General features: G+C 38.3%; 1 protein-coding gene across 1 annotated transcript; it reads left to right on the forward strand.

Moving 5' to 3' along the window:
- Positions 1 to 389: 389 nt before the first annotated feature.
- Positions 390 to 11,594, forward strand: naaladl1 (N-acetylated alpha-linked acidic dipeptidase like 1). Its single transcript, XM_074669405.1, has 19 exons — positions 390 to 773; positions 1,071 to 1,243; positions 1,326 to 1,447; positions 3,673 to 3,795; positions 4,225 to 4,417; positions 4,692 to 4,785; positions 4,889 to 4,993; positions 5,996 to 6,081; positions 6,166 to 6,285; positions 6,364 to 6,449; positions 7,588 to 7,651; positions 7,863 to 7,930; positions 8,050 to 8,141; positions 8,258 to 8,351; positions 8,965 to 9,046; positions 9,273 to 9,446; positions 9,676 to 9,763; positions 9,864 to 9,956; positions 10,033 to 11,594. Exons 1-19 carry the CDS (start codon positions 574 to 576, stop codon positions 10,208 to 10,210), a joined length of 2,235 nt encoding a protein of 744 aa, XP_074525506.1. The 5' UTR covers positions 390 to 573; the 3' UTR covers positions 10,211 to 11,594.
- The last annotated feature ends 2,435 nt before the right edge of the window (positions 11,595 to 14,029 follow it).

The raw sequence follows: 14,029 nt of genomic DNA on the forward strand, positions 1-14,029 counted from the left end.
ATTTTGAGATGATTCGAGCTTTGTGATGTGGAGCGTTATTCTGCTGGAAGTCTCCATAAGAAGATGGGTACAGGCTGGTGTCCCACATCAACCCGAACCATTAATACAAGGCAGGATGGATCCACTAAATCACCTTTCTTCTCCATTCTCATGCTCAGTTTTGAACTTCAGCAGCTCAACTTCACCTTGTCTACATGCTTAAATCCATTAAGTTGCTGCCATGTGATTGGCTGATTACTTATTTGTGTTAACAAGCAGTTGAACAGGTGTTTCTAATAAAGTGGCCTGTGTTGAGCACTTTCACACGGTGTGAGGACAAACAATTAAATACCTGGCCTGGCATCCACAGGGGTTAAAGTCCAACCCATCTGCCAACATTAATGAGTAAACTTTACAGGGACTGTATTTCTCGCTCATGGGAGGTTACTTCAACAGCTGCAGTTAAGTGACAGAGAGCATTTGTGGATCTCACACACAAGTGACACCCAAACAGTCAGAGGAGTGTCTCAGGATCACGGCGAAAGAGAAAAGTCATCTCATACTTTGGAAAAGACTGATTCAAGGGTAGTGAGGATGATAAAGAAGGTGTTGATAGGGGCTCTGTGTGGAGCTGTCATACTGACTGTGGGAATCCTCATCGGTAACTATGGAATCACAAAGAGTGGCAGCTCGGCACCGTCCTGGGTGAAGGATGTGGCGAAGGATGTGGACGAGAATTTCATCGAGAAGTTCCTGGCAGAGGTGGACAACATGCAGATTCAGGCGAACCTCAAGTGAGTCGATAAATTATGAAACTCAAAATTCAGTACGTTTTGGTTTGAGCCAGTTTTACATTTGAGAACAGGAAAGAGAGAAAAGTATTGACAGCCATGAAGCTTTTGTGCTTAATTTTTACAAGTCTTAATAAATCTGAAGGCTCTTTCACACCAATACGAGAAAAGCATGACAGTAAAGCTTCAAGGGAGTCAACTTTGTTACTTTTCCTCATATTCCCTATTGCTGTTTTGTTACTTGAAAGTTAAACATCAGAACAGAACTCTTCAAATTTTGATCTGTCCTCCTCTCCACAGAGAGTTAACCAAAGTGCCCCACATGGCCACCACACCTGGGGATGAGCAGACAGTAGAGTATGTGCTAAAAAGATGGAAGGACCCAGAATCTGGTCTGGACGATGCCTGGAGAGAGGAGTACATGGTCTACCTGTCATTCCCAGACCCTGAAAACCCCAATAAGGTCACTGTAGGTCGGTCACGTGTTTGATCTGTTTTCACTTTCATTAATTCTAACTCAAAACTGGATTAGTGACCATCACATTTTGATTCTAGTGGACCCGTCTAACAATGTGCTGCACACGGTCAGAGAAAAGGAGAAGAGCTATACCCCAGACCAGCTTGATCCTGAGGTGGTTCAGCCGTACGCTGCATATTCCCCTGCTGGACAGGCACAGGTAAAAAAAAAAAAAAATCTCCATCCCTGTGGATCGGAGACACTTATAGTTTACAAAGGTGCAGGTGAATCCAGCATTTTTAGTGTTGTTCACTTTAAATAACCTGGCTCAGACAGCCATGCCACACAGATATCATCCAGCTTATTGCACATGGATGTAGACGTCAAGGGACAAATAAAAAAATAAGAAATGTGTGTCAGTAGGACTTAGCGTTCAAATAAAGTGTGCATAAAACCTGAAAAGTAGGTCATGGACAATATAAAAGTCATATGATTGTCATATTTTTGCAGTCACACAGTACACACAACCTTTGAGCCTCCTTCTGGACACACAAGGTTTTTTTTGAATAGATCTGTGCTTGATGCATAAGCTATTACTGCTGATTATCTCTTAAAGGATAAACTCAAGCTTCAAAGATCACTCAAGTTGAAGATCTGAAGTTTGTGGAGGTTTTGCTCAGATATGTCCACACAAAGTGAAAAATTTCAAATTAAGTTTGTTAAAAAAAAAAAAAAAAAAACCTGGGTCTCTGTGACCCTGGATCCATTGTTTCTGGGTCATGTCTTGAAAATTATCAGGTGTTTTGCTTAAAATATCTATGCTGGCGACTTCTGATAAAATGACAGTTTACTTGGAAACCAAGGTCAGAATGAGATGACTCCATACTCTATCTCATGGCAACTTTAGCCCATGGGTTAAATATTTCTGGGTGTCCTTGCTGCCTATCTTTACCGGAATACCTTCTATAAGTAGAACATTAATCTCAATGATTTTTTTTTTTTGTCCAGGAAATAAAGTTTAATTAAAAGAAGGGGTTTAAAAGATGTTTTGTGTGTGCCTAGTGCATACAAAGCGCAAGATTCCAACAGCAAAAAGGTTTGAGCAACAGTTTAACTAAAACATCAAGAATGTAAACACAAAAAGAATCCAAAGAACAATTTAACCCATCTTCAGAAAAACCCAGACAACAAGAACTGAGACCAGAGCAACCAAGGGACTAACACAATTAAAAGATTTAAATGACGAAACCGTTTAAAAAGGGGGGTTACGAAAGCAGTACAGCTGTAAAAAAGAGGGGTGGAAGCTATCCAGTTCAGATAAGGCAGTAAAGAGATATAAAATTATAAACATATAGATAAAATATTGACCAGATAAAAGCAATGAAAGGAATAAAAATGAAGGAAAATAAAGACAAGCCCAGATAAGCAGAGACAATAAAATGTTTGATCTGTGTGTGGTACATTACTTATTACCTGTTTGTCACGAGAACCTTGCAACATCACAGCGCTCAAATGCAGCTTCACTGAAACAGGAGACTGTGTCAAGAAATAAAATCAAGATGCACTAAAACATGCCTTTAGCTTTATGTTTGAAGTAAAACCATAAAGGTTCAGTGAGTGAGTTTGAGAGGGTAGCCTCATCGTTTTTATTTGATTGGACTGCAGATATTGAGAAATCAGAATGATTTTATTTTCTACTTCTTGTGGAAAATTTGTGGGAGGATGGAATACCACAGAAAACCATATGATACTTAACCTTACAATACTATTCTAAACCACAGTAGGGACACCATGATACAGCTCAGTGCAACACAACATGTTGTAATACAATATGATAAAACATGATGAGGATGATACTTTACCATACAGCACCACAAATTAAAATTAAACACCATCACGTTACAGTGGTTACATTGTGCTCATAGCTTTACTTAACATTACAGTTGAAAACAAGATAATACAATACAGTTGAATATAATAGTAACACATATTATCCAGTCTGATTCAGTAAGATACACTGTGATATGAGAAATCATAGTACAATACAGTACAACATTATTGGATGAAATATAATAGGAATTGATACGCTGGGACACAATTTGATATATGACTATTCTAATCAATTGAATTTGATCTAATAGGATATAATAGGATACAATGTTGTGATTTAATTTGGCATAGTAACATACATCAAATGATACCATACTATACCATACTATATGATATGATTAGTTACAACATGATATAATATGACACTACATGTTATGATACACCACACTAGATACAATACAATGTGTTGAGTTCTGTTCCTGTGTTGTGCAATGTGACTAGATTTTCTACACTATATATGATACAGTTGTTGTATGTGAAACAGTTTGTGGATTTACATGTAAGAAACTGTACTTATAAAAAGAAAGTCACGTCATCTTTGTTTGTTGGTTTTAGGGGAAACTAGTGTTTGCCAACCAGGGGAAAGTAAGTGACTACGAGAAACTAAATGAAACACTCGGTTCCCTTAGTGGAACCATCGCTATCACCAGATACGGTGGAGCAGGAAGAGCTGCCAAAGTGAGTATGGACTAATATGAGAAAAAGTTTTACCAGAAGTAGCACAACTTCTGTTCCTAAACTGGCGTTTAAACTGTGGCTGCTTGCCAAATGTCATCAACAAAGTTGCCTTCCCTGATCTTTAAATATCATTGTTTATTGAGATGGTAAAAGGTGTGGTGGGAAAACATGCTACCATATTTAGGCAAGACCAGTCCCTCCAGGACAACATGTCATTTTAATAGCCTCTATATTGATTAATATTTCACTACCCTCCATATACTGCACAATACATTTTCCAGTTTCTCAATAAATCAGTATGCACAGAGCTGCTACAGCAAAAAAACTCATCAAAACACTTCCAGGTTAAAAGGTTTGTTGAAAAATAAATGTGCACAGTCATACTAACACAATTTGACTTAACCAAAAACACAAATGTTTCTCTTTCAGGCTATCAACGCAGCACCTTTTGGTGTTGTAGGTGTGCTAGTCTATACAGATCCTCTTGAGATGAACGATGGTCGCATGTCTGATGAAAATGAGACATATCCACACTCCTGGTACCTGCCTCCCAGTGGCGTGGAGAGAGGTTCCTACAACACTCACTATGGAGACTTGCTCACACCCTATCTGGCTGCTAAAGGTAACCAGGAACTTGTGTAAGAATGGTTCAGGATGTGCAGCATGGCCGTGTTTGTCCACTGCTGCACTTTGACACCAATACAGTAGTGACTTTACAACCACAAATAACATATATATATATATATATATATATATATATATATATATATATATATATATATATATATATATATATATATATATATATATATATATATATATATATGTATATTTAAAAACATCGGGCTATTTTACCTCCACTCTAATGTTTAACTTCTCGTTGGATTAATTCACAGAGGACACCTACAGGATTCATCCTGAAGATATCACAGGCCTTCCTCCCATTCCAATTCAACCAATCGGATTTGAAGATGCCTACAAATTGATCTGGTTTGTGATATGGCAAATCCTGATAAAGCCAAAAATAGCTGTAAAATATTACATTAACTCCTCCTTGTTTTTTTTTTTTTCCTTTTTGCATTAATCTTTTCAGTGAGCTTGGTGGGCCACCAGCACTAGACACGTGGCAAGGAGGATTTAACTGTACCTACAACTACGGAGGCCCAGGGTTCAAGGATACATCTGCTTTCAACCAGAGGTAAGATACTGCAAGATCAAGGATTAGAGGCTTTGTAATATCAACTAAGAGTATTTTTCCAGTACACATGCATTCATTTTATTCCAGAAATATTTTATTACAAATGTGGTCAAAACAAAGAAGAGTTGAATCAGTCTCTTTTAACCAATATGGGTCAACTGATTTGCCCAAACTTGCAAGAAATGTTTAATTTTTTTCTCAAAATAAAGGCTTGAGAAACATCTTATTAGCAAAACACGGATAAGCTTCTGTTAAAAAGAAAACATTACTTAGATCCAACGTTAAAATAATTTTTGGCATCAAAATCCCACAAGATACTTAGTTACCTCAAATAGTAATGCCAATAAGCTTGCGTTAATATAAAACTTATTTTCATACTATATCCAATATAAATGGTTTGGTCAATTTTGTTTCAGTTGCATAATTCAGATGCTACATTCCTTTTTTTATATTTTTTATGGAAAGGAAATAGCTTAAAGCCTATTTTTTCTTCTAACGTTCCTTAGCAACCAATTTTCCTGAGATTTAAAGCTCCTGTGAGAAGTTTTTTTGGTCGTGAAACAGACTGTTAATAATAGTTGTGTCCCTTAAAGACCTAAAAGAATCAAACAAGATCTTCAAAAAGAAAAAAAAGATTATTCTTTGACTTTTACTGTAAGTTACATTAACTACAGGCAGGGGGTAGGTGTCTGACTAAGTTACTTTCTGAATGCCGTTAATACAGCATTTTTCATGATTCACAGCACAAAAACTTTGATAAGTGATGCATTTGGGTGACATATTTTTTGCAAGAAACATTAATGACTTGTATAAAGGGCAAATCAGTAGGGAGTACTCTGCTGGGGCACCCATCAAAATGTTCCTCACAGGAGCTTTAAGAGGCTTTCTTTTTGTTTTTATATAGGTATATAATGTTTGAGTGTAAGTTGCAATACTTCACTGGGCAGTCTAAATGTCAGTTATTTTTGCATAGCGTTTCTGAAGCTGTATTTTATGTTGCAGTGATGTGAAACTAGACATTCACAACATTGAGCAGGTGAAGAGCTCTGCCAATGTTATGGGCATCATCAGAGGAAGTGTTGAACCAGGTAAGCCCTGCTACCAAGTCCAAATCTCGCTCTTCAGATTTAAGCTCTTCTATGTATGGTGGTCACGCTGCTCTGTGTTTTCAGACAGGTACGTGATTTACGGAAACCACAGGGACAGTTGGGTTCATGGAGCCATTGACCCCAGCAGTGGGACGTCTGTGATGCTGGAACTGACAAGAGTGCTGGGTCGGATGGTGAAGCAGAGTGAGGAGAACAAGAATAAAATGATTATTTTCTTATTTTGCCAGAAAAGGGGTTAAAACCTCCTTCTTTCTGTGACAGAATTGTGGAGGCCTCGTAGGTCAATTATCTTTGGAAGCTGGGGAGCTGAGGAGTTTGGCCTCATTGGGTCTGCAGAATACACAGAGGTGAGACTTTCTTATACAAAGCGTTTTCGCGTGACGTAATCAACTCGACCATGTTGGAGGCACTCTCACAACAGAAGGGCATTGAGCTCGCAGGTATATGGGATTATTGTCGCACAAAATGCCATGTTTTCTGCTGCACTAATGGGTCTGACTAACAAAAAACCAATTCCATATGCTTTTCACCACCAAAAATGATCGCAGATTGGGTTGAGGTGTGTAAATTATAAAGAACGGAGAACATTGTGGTTAGCTAAACTCCATCAGGATTTCCAAGGCAATAATCTGTCATTAATCTCAACATTCGAGTCTGTTCACAGAATTTTCTGTCAGATAGGTCATGTTCTCTGTCCATAGCATCTTAAAATCACACTTTAGAATAAATAAATATATTATGATGGTGTGTAATTTTGATTAAGAGGTAATTCACGACAATAAATAGTACATCAGCAAAACTCAGTGTCTGTCAGGGGCTTTAAAAAAACTAATTTATTCCGTGGACCTCCTCTTCCATGAAAATAATAGTAGTAACATCTTTGTTTGCATACCTTTGGGTAGATGATAAGGATGCTAACTCCTCGTATGGGTCGCTTCCGCGTTATAGGCATTAGTTTTCAAAATATCCTTCTTGTCCTTGCTGACTGAGTCCCTCACATAGAGTTGTAGTGTGCTCCGTGGGGTCTCCACACTTGTTGGCAGATAAGACTTCTTAAAATCATATTTTACCACACACTTCTATCTCCGTCCATTCAATGTTTACGTTCGTGTACCTCCAATGCGGCTGCACATCCGGGTAACTACCGAAATCGTAACGTCAGTGCAAATTTAACAGTGGCTCTTTAGGAGCTTTGAAAAACAGTCAAGTAAATGAATAATTTAGAAAACATATAGATAAACTCCTAAGCTAAAACAAAACTGTTTCATTCAGACTTTTTTGATCTGGCATAACTAGCTAGCAGCAGTATACTGCTACTAGCGAGTTATGGCAGCAGTTATGCTAGCATGCAAATCTGGCATATGCTAGGTAATTTTGGCTAACAGTTGATTACTAAATTTTATGCCACGTTTAATATAACTACACCTTTTAACTATTTTTATTAAAGTGTGAAAAACAACTGTATCTTATCTTTGTTTTTCTCAGCAATACTTCACTCGGCTAAGTGAGCGCACCATTGCCTACATCAACGTGGATATAGCTGTCTTTGGTAAGAAGCTACACTGTTCTTGTCAGTCAGGAGTATGGAAATAGAATTCAGGGAGGTCGCATAATCTAACATTTTATAAAAATCTAAAGGAAAAAAATGATGACATTTTCGATTTGGAACCTTGTTTATTTTTTGTTGTTTTTTTAGTGTGGCTCACTAACTTTTCTTTACAGAGATGCTAATTCACAGTCCTTTTTCTGCCTCCCTCTAGCCAATGCCACACTCAAAGCATCAGGGATGCCATCTGTACAAAGTGTCATCTTCAAGGCCGCAAAACAGGTGAGCTCTTTAATGATTGGTGTCTCTTCAGGTGTTTCTCCTCTGGACTGTAAGTAAAACATAAACACTGTCCTCAAAGCAGCAGAAAAGCACCACATGAAGCTGTGTTTGTTCTTTAGGTCAGTGCACCAGGAGAAAATTCTATATCTGTGTACGACAACTGGATCAAATATTCCAACCGGACAAGCCAAACACATGGAACCATTCCCAGGTAAGAGGCAACAACTTTCCTGTTCATCAGAAGAGAATGGTGTTATCTAAATGTCAGAACAAATGTTTGAATCATACTGTCCACTGTGTCATAAATAATTTTGTTTCTCCTAACAGGATGGGATATCTGTCAGGAGCAGGAAGCGATTATGCACCTTTTGTCCACCACCTGGGAATCACATCCATCGACATGTCATACACTTACGACAGGGTATGGAAGAACCCTCCCCTCTTTGACTCACAGTTTTTGTTTGTGACACTGTGATGCTCTGTTTATGGATCGGAAACTCTTGGTGTCATCTCACTCAAATCTATAACAGAAGTATGAAAGCAGCTGAATGCAGCTTTAACAAACACGACTTAGCTGTCACAAGTGTTGAACTGAAGTCCTGTTTTTTCATCTCCTGGATTTTCTGGAGTCCAAAACATAACCCTACTCCTTGCCAATTAGATTAAACTTCAATTTGATTCCTCATTGTTTACTCCCCAGCTGCCTCCTTAGCTAATCTCATGTTTTGGACATTTTTTAACTCAAGAAAGTTTTTTTTTTCCATTTTGAAACCTCAAATTTTTGGTTTAAAAGTTGCCATCTTTGTATTTTAGTACCATAAATGGCTATATAAGGACGACAGGGTGGTTACCCAAAGAGTTTGAGATCATATAGCTGTTTAGTATGTATCCTGTTCAAGTGAGTCCATCATCTCCTTTGGTGACACAGTTTTGTTGTTGAGCTACCTCTTGAAGGACTGCAGGTATTAGACACTTATGCACTGGCTTAACTTTTGAAATGTTTTGTCAGTCATTATATTCCTTTCATCATACAGAGTAAAACAAGTGCTCGGATTTATCCTGCTTACCACACAGCGTACGACACTTTCGACTACGCCTCGAGGTTCATCGATCCTGGTGAGCAATGATGTCTCTCATGTTTTTACAAGTTGCATCATTTTGTACTGAAGACAGCCAGTGGCAGAAATCCCAGTGCTTATATTTATCATTATAGCTTCGTTTTTGTCCAATCCTTTTGAAATTCAAACCTTCTTATTTCTCAGCCAAGTGGTATCTAATCGTCTCTCCAGCAGGCTACTTTCTGAATCAGTCCTCTTGTGCTTAACATCTTTTTTCCTCTCAGGTTTCACCAGCCACCAAGCCGTTGCCAGAACAGCAGGAAACATCCTCATCCGACTGGCTGACAGCTTGTTGGTGCCGTTTAACTGCAGTGACTACACTGAGATTCTTAAGGTCTACCTCAACCACGCAGTGACCCTGTATAAGTCTGAGCTGCAAGCTCAAAATATCCCCATGAGTGAGTACAGGAGAGCTGGATGTGTCTTTATTCTTGGACGTGTATTTGAACAATTAATGCTCCTTGTAGCAGGAATACCCTGAAGAGACATTGCTAAAAATATCCCAGGGTTGCACTTAAGAACAGCACAAACAACAGAAGCAGCATCTGGTTCCTAACAGCAGGATTAGAGAGGCTGAAATCTTTTACCTTCAGAGAGGCCGAATAAATGATTATTTTCTTGTTTCAGAACCACTGGAGCAGGCTGTAGCCAGCTTTGAGACTGCAGCAAATCACTTGGAAAAGGTGATCCGCGATTCAGACCTAGCGAACGAAACGTAAGAACCCACATTCATACCAGTATACTATAAAGCCCTAAATACCAAAAACTGAAAACCCTTAAAACACTTATTTCTTTATCTATCCCTTTTTTTTCAGGCCACTGAAAGTCAGGAGGATCAACGACCAGCTCATGCTGCTGGACCGAGCTTTTTTAAACCCTCTTGCATTCCCAGATAAATATGCATTCAGGTGAGTGGGTAATAAAAGCTTACAGCTCACAGATCACTTGTCTGGTATTGATAAAATTCCCTTTTTTTGTCCCCAGGCATGTGATCTGGGCCTCGAGCAGTGCCGGACATCCAACCTTCCCTGGCCTGGCTGATTCTTTCGTCAAAGCAAATACATCCGGACTTACCAGTGACTGGGAAAGAGTGCACTACCACGTGTCAGTTTTGAGCCAGGCCATTGAAGGCGCTGCCAACACACTGGTTGATGTCATATAAGATGAAGAGGAGTAGAGAGAAACTGCTATGACTCAGGGATTGTTTTTTATAAAAACCCAAGAGGATGGATCAGATGAGGCATGATGGGACTATTTATGGATGATTTTAAGTGAAGGAGATCATTGAGCCAAGCTCTTTGCCAAATGTTAACATGAATGATGTCGTCTATCTTTGTCACAAGCATAAAATTTTTAAAGAGATAATTATTTTTTATTGAAGTGCACCATTAAAGATTAACCAGAATCCTGTCTGCTCCTGGCACCACATATTTTTTTCTGCAGATCCACAGATGAAAGTTAGTTTAATGTTGTACAATGAGGAGAACGTATACATTCTAAACATTTCAAACAGAAGTTTAATTTAGTGTGTGATCACTGATTACTTTTGAACTTGTTAACAGTAAATCCCATTTGGTGAATGTTTGTACCCTGTAATTTACTTATGAGAGAAATGCTTCATTCAAAAATGAAATCAGAAAAGGATCTCTGAACCCATCTTTCATGATATTCTCATCCAAAACTAATAAGCAGACTTTAAATTTACCACATTTGGTCTAAACTAGATTTTTAATGTCTCTGGAAATTTTCAAATCATATTTTGTATTGTTTTTTATTTGAATCTCAGTTTGAAAGCCCTAAGTGGGCATGCATATTCTTATTTCCACTCAGTTTCACAATGATGGATAACTCCCAGCTGTTGTATTATTTTAGATCTTGACTTATCTTATTATTCTGGGGTAACGTTATTGGTTTTATCATAAACATGTAATCTATGTTGCTTGGACCAGCTTGTTCTTACTGACGTTTAGTAAACGGTAAATCAGCGTTTTCCTTTAATACCTCTAACTCAAAGATAATATCTCTACAAATTAATTACTACTTTAACTACTGCCTAGCGTAAGGTGTTTGAAACCTCTGCCCTAAATATCAACAGTGTATCACTTATTACAAAACACTTTCTGCTGTTTCTTTGATTGCTATTTTACCATTATGTGCAAGCTCTTTATTCAAAATATCTTGAATGCTAAAATATAATTAGTGATCCATGTATTTTTGGATATACTGTTTCATAGAAAAGCAGGGAAAAAAGGTAAACCACATTAACATTTTTTATTGCCCATAAAGTGAGTCAGTGGTTGTCATTCTTTATATACCTCACTCCTGTTCAAAGTGATGAAGTGTGAGAACTCACTGAGGCTGTGTATGTTTCATATTTCATTTTTCTCAAATTGTAATACTATTAACTGATTCAATTGTTTTTGATCTGACTGAACATTTGATAAAACAGGTTTTCAGATGTTTTCTCTCAGGGTGCAACGATCACAATTTCCTGGCCGATCACCTATCTTTCAAAAGCCTGACCTGCTGATACCAATTTTTATTTTTTATAACTGACAGAATAAACGTTCAATGTTCCAATCTAATTTTATTGAAAATCATCATACAGTATTTGTGAAACAATAAAATCTTTATGTTTTAGTTTAAACAACCAATAAAGTGTCCTGAGTTTTAGGTCTGAGAGCAAAAAGCAACAAAGGCTGGCTGTTAGACCTTCCCAGAGGTATACAAAATTTATATGTAAGGAGGGGCCGATCACAGATCCCCCATCACTGATCATCGATCACGGATCTCCCAAAATTGAGAAATCGGCTCTGAGTGACTGGCCAGCCAATCGATCGTTGCATGTCTAGTTTTCTCAGTACCTTATATCTATTTGTCTAAATTTCTTGAGGGAACAAAGCTTGTTTACCCCTTATGTCAATACCTCTAGACAAAAAGCTTCTTCTTTTGTGATAACGGCATGATATTCTGATCACTGAGAAAGAGCAGGACATTCTGTTGATCCCACAAATGGGGGGGGGATAAGTGCATGGATACATGTTCCTATAAGGCTTCCTCACTTGACAGATCCTGACTTTTCATACAGAATTGCTTGGCTGTCTAAGAGTGAGGACAGAAGACAAATACTCTAAAATCTTTGTGGCTTATTGATGCTAGCACTTTAAGTTTACAGGAGCTCCCAGTTCAAGGGCATCTCCTGTCAAGTTATGCAATGAAATGGCAACCAGAGCGGTGGCAAAGCCTTGTAAAAAGTTACAGGAATACTTGCAGATTGAATTTGACATTTAGATGTTTCCATCAATATAAGAGCTTGATTGATTCATTAATTTTCATCCTAAAAAAAAATGCTGGTGCAAATCTAAAGTCTGCAGTGCATCCTGCTGCACCTGGCTTTCAAGCTGCAATACTGGCTGCTGCCACTGGGGGTCGGAAAATGCTTTGAGACCACAATACTGGCTATGTCAGCGTCTGGGATTACAAGTCTTCCTGTCACATCAGCCATTGACATTAGTGGATACAAAACAAGTTGAGAAGGTAATATACATACTCAGATCCACTTCCAGCCTCTAAATTTAAATGTACAATGTACAACTGTGCACGTTGGAAGGGAATACACATAAAAACCTATTCTTGGTTGGGACTTCCTTCCCTGTGCAGACTCTGCTGCAGCCACAGGTCTCTCAGGAATCACTGGTTTTATCCTGGTTTAGGTTTATAGAGTCAGTCACACCCTTACGAACTGCTGCAGAAGCCACTCTCCATGTGTAAATGAATAACAGCCTGTTTGTGCGGGTTGGTGGATAAGAGAGGTGAATGGGTTCATTTATTTTTATCCTTCATACTTTACACTGCTGCAAAGATGGGCGACATAAAGTTAACCTCATCTGCACTGGAAGGTTTGACAGATGCATTAAAGACAACACAAGACACAGGACATTTAGAGGCAAGCTGCAGGTGTGTTCATCACACCGACTGCAGAATGAAAGATACTTGCTTTAGATTTCGTTTCTATCTCTGGCTTTTGGATTTCACAGGGTACAGTATGAATGGTACCGCAGAGACGACTGGCTGCTTGGCTGGCTGAGAATACACAGAGCTCTTCCTCCATATTTTTAGCAGTGAAGTATTTACAGAAGATGGATTCTCTCTTCAGCTGTGCTCTACTTGACATTCACACAGTTTGACATCAATATTTGCAGAACTGCCCAGAACAACCAAAGTCTGTCTGTTCTAAGGCACTGAGCAGTTTCACTAGTGAAGTGAGAGGAGGGAGGAAGCCTTTTAAACCTTAAATGCTTCTCTCTGACTGATTTTTAGAGCTGCAGGAACAGAAACCAAGCTGAGTTGAAGCTTTCAGGCTTCTCCTGTGACTGTTGGGAGCACTAGTTAAGTCCTAAGTCCTGTTAAAAGTCTGTGTCTGTGTGCAGTGATGAACTTTGCTCTCACATGATGCCTCTGATTTGGTCTTCTTCAAACACATGCATACCCAAATTGAAAAGCTCATGCACAACAAACTCTTATAAACAACTTATGTAAGCGCAGTTGAATAAGACTCTCAGTTCAAACAAATCGCATTACTCATGAAGCTCTTCAGTACAGATAAGTGTTATTGGAACCAAAGTATTACACAAGTTATTATTTGATTTGGATTATTGCAAAAAGACACACCAACAAGTGTACATATTAGCTTTTCTATCACTGCTGGTGTTATGTCAGTGATGTCATCAGTTTTATAACAGGAGAGGTTGTGGATGCATGAGAGTTTAAAGGCCGATATCAAGTTGTATTGTGGGAAGTGTTAGATTCAGGTTTGGAGGTTTTCATAGAATTCAGATGTATTTTCTTCTGCTTTAATCTCCTCCAACATTTTCTCAAAAATACAAGGAGGAGCAATGAGGAGCTTTCAGTTTGTGTTGAATTCATTATTTCAGAAGTGTTTTTAAATAAATAAATGTTAATAATGAGAGTTTCTTTCACT

Source organism: Halichoeres trimaculatus, unplaced genomic scaffold (assembly GCF_033239565.1).
Source record: "Halichoeres trimaculatus isolate MK-OKI-2021-1 unplaced genomic scaffold, fHalTri1.1 fHalTri1_scaffold_5, whole genome shotgun sequence".
In the NCBI taxonomy this organism is placed as follows: Eukaryota; Metazoa; Chordata; class Actinopteri; order Labriformes; family Labridae; genus Halichoeres; species Halichoeres trimaculatus.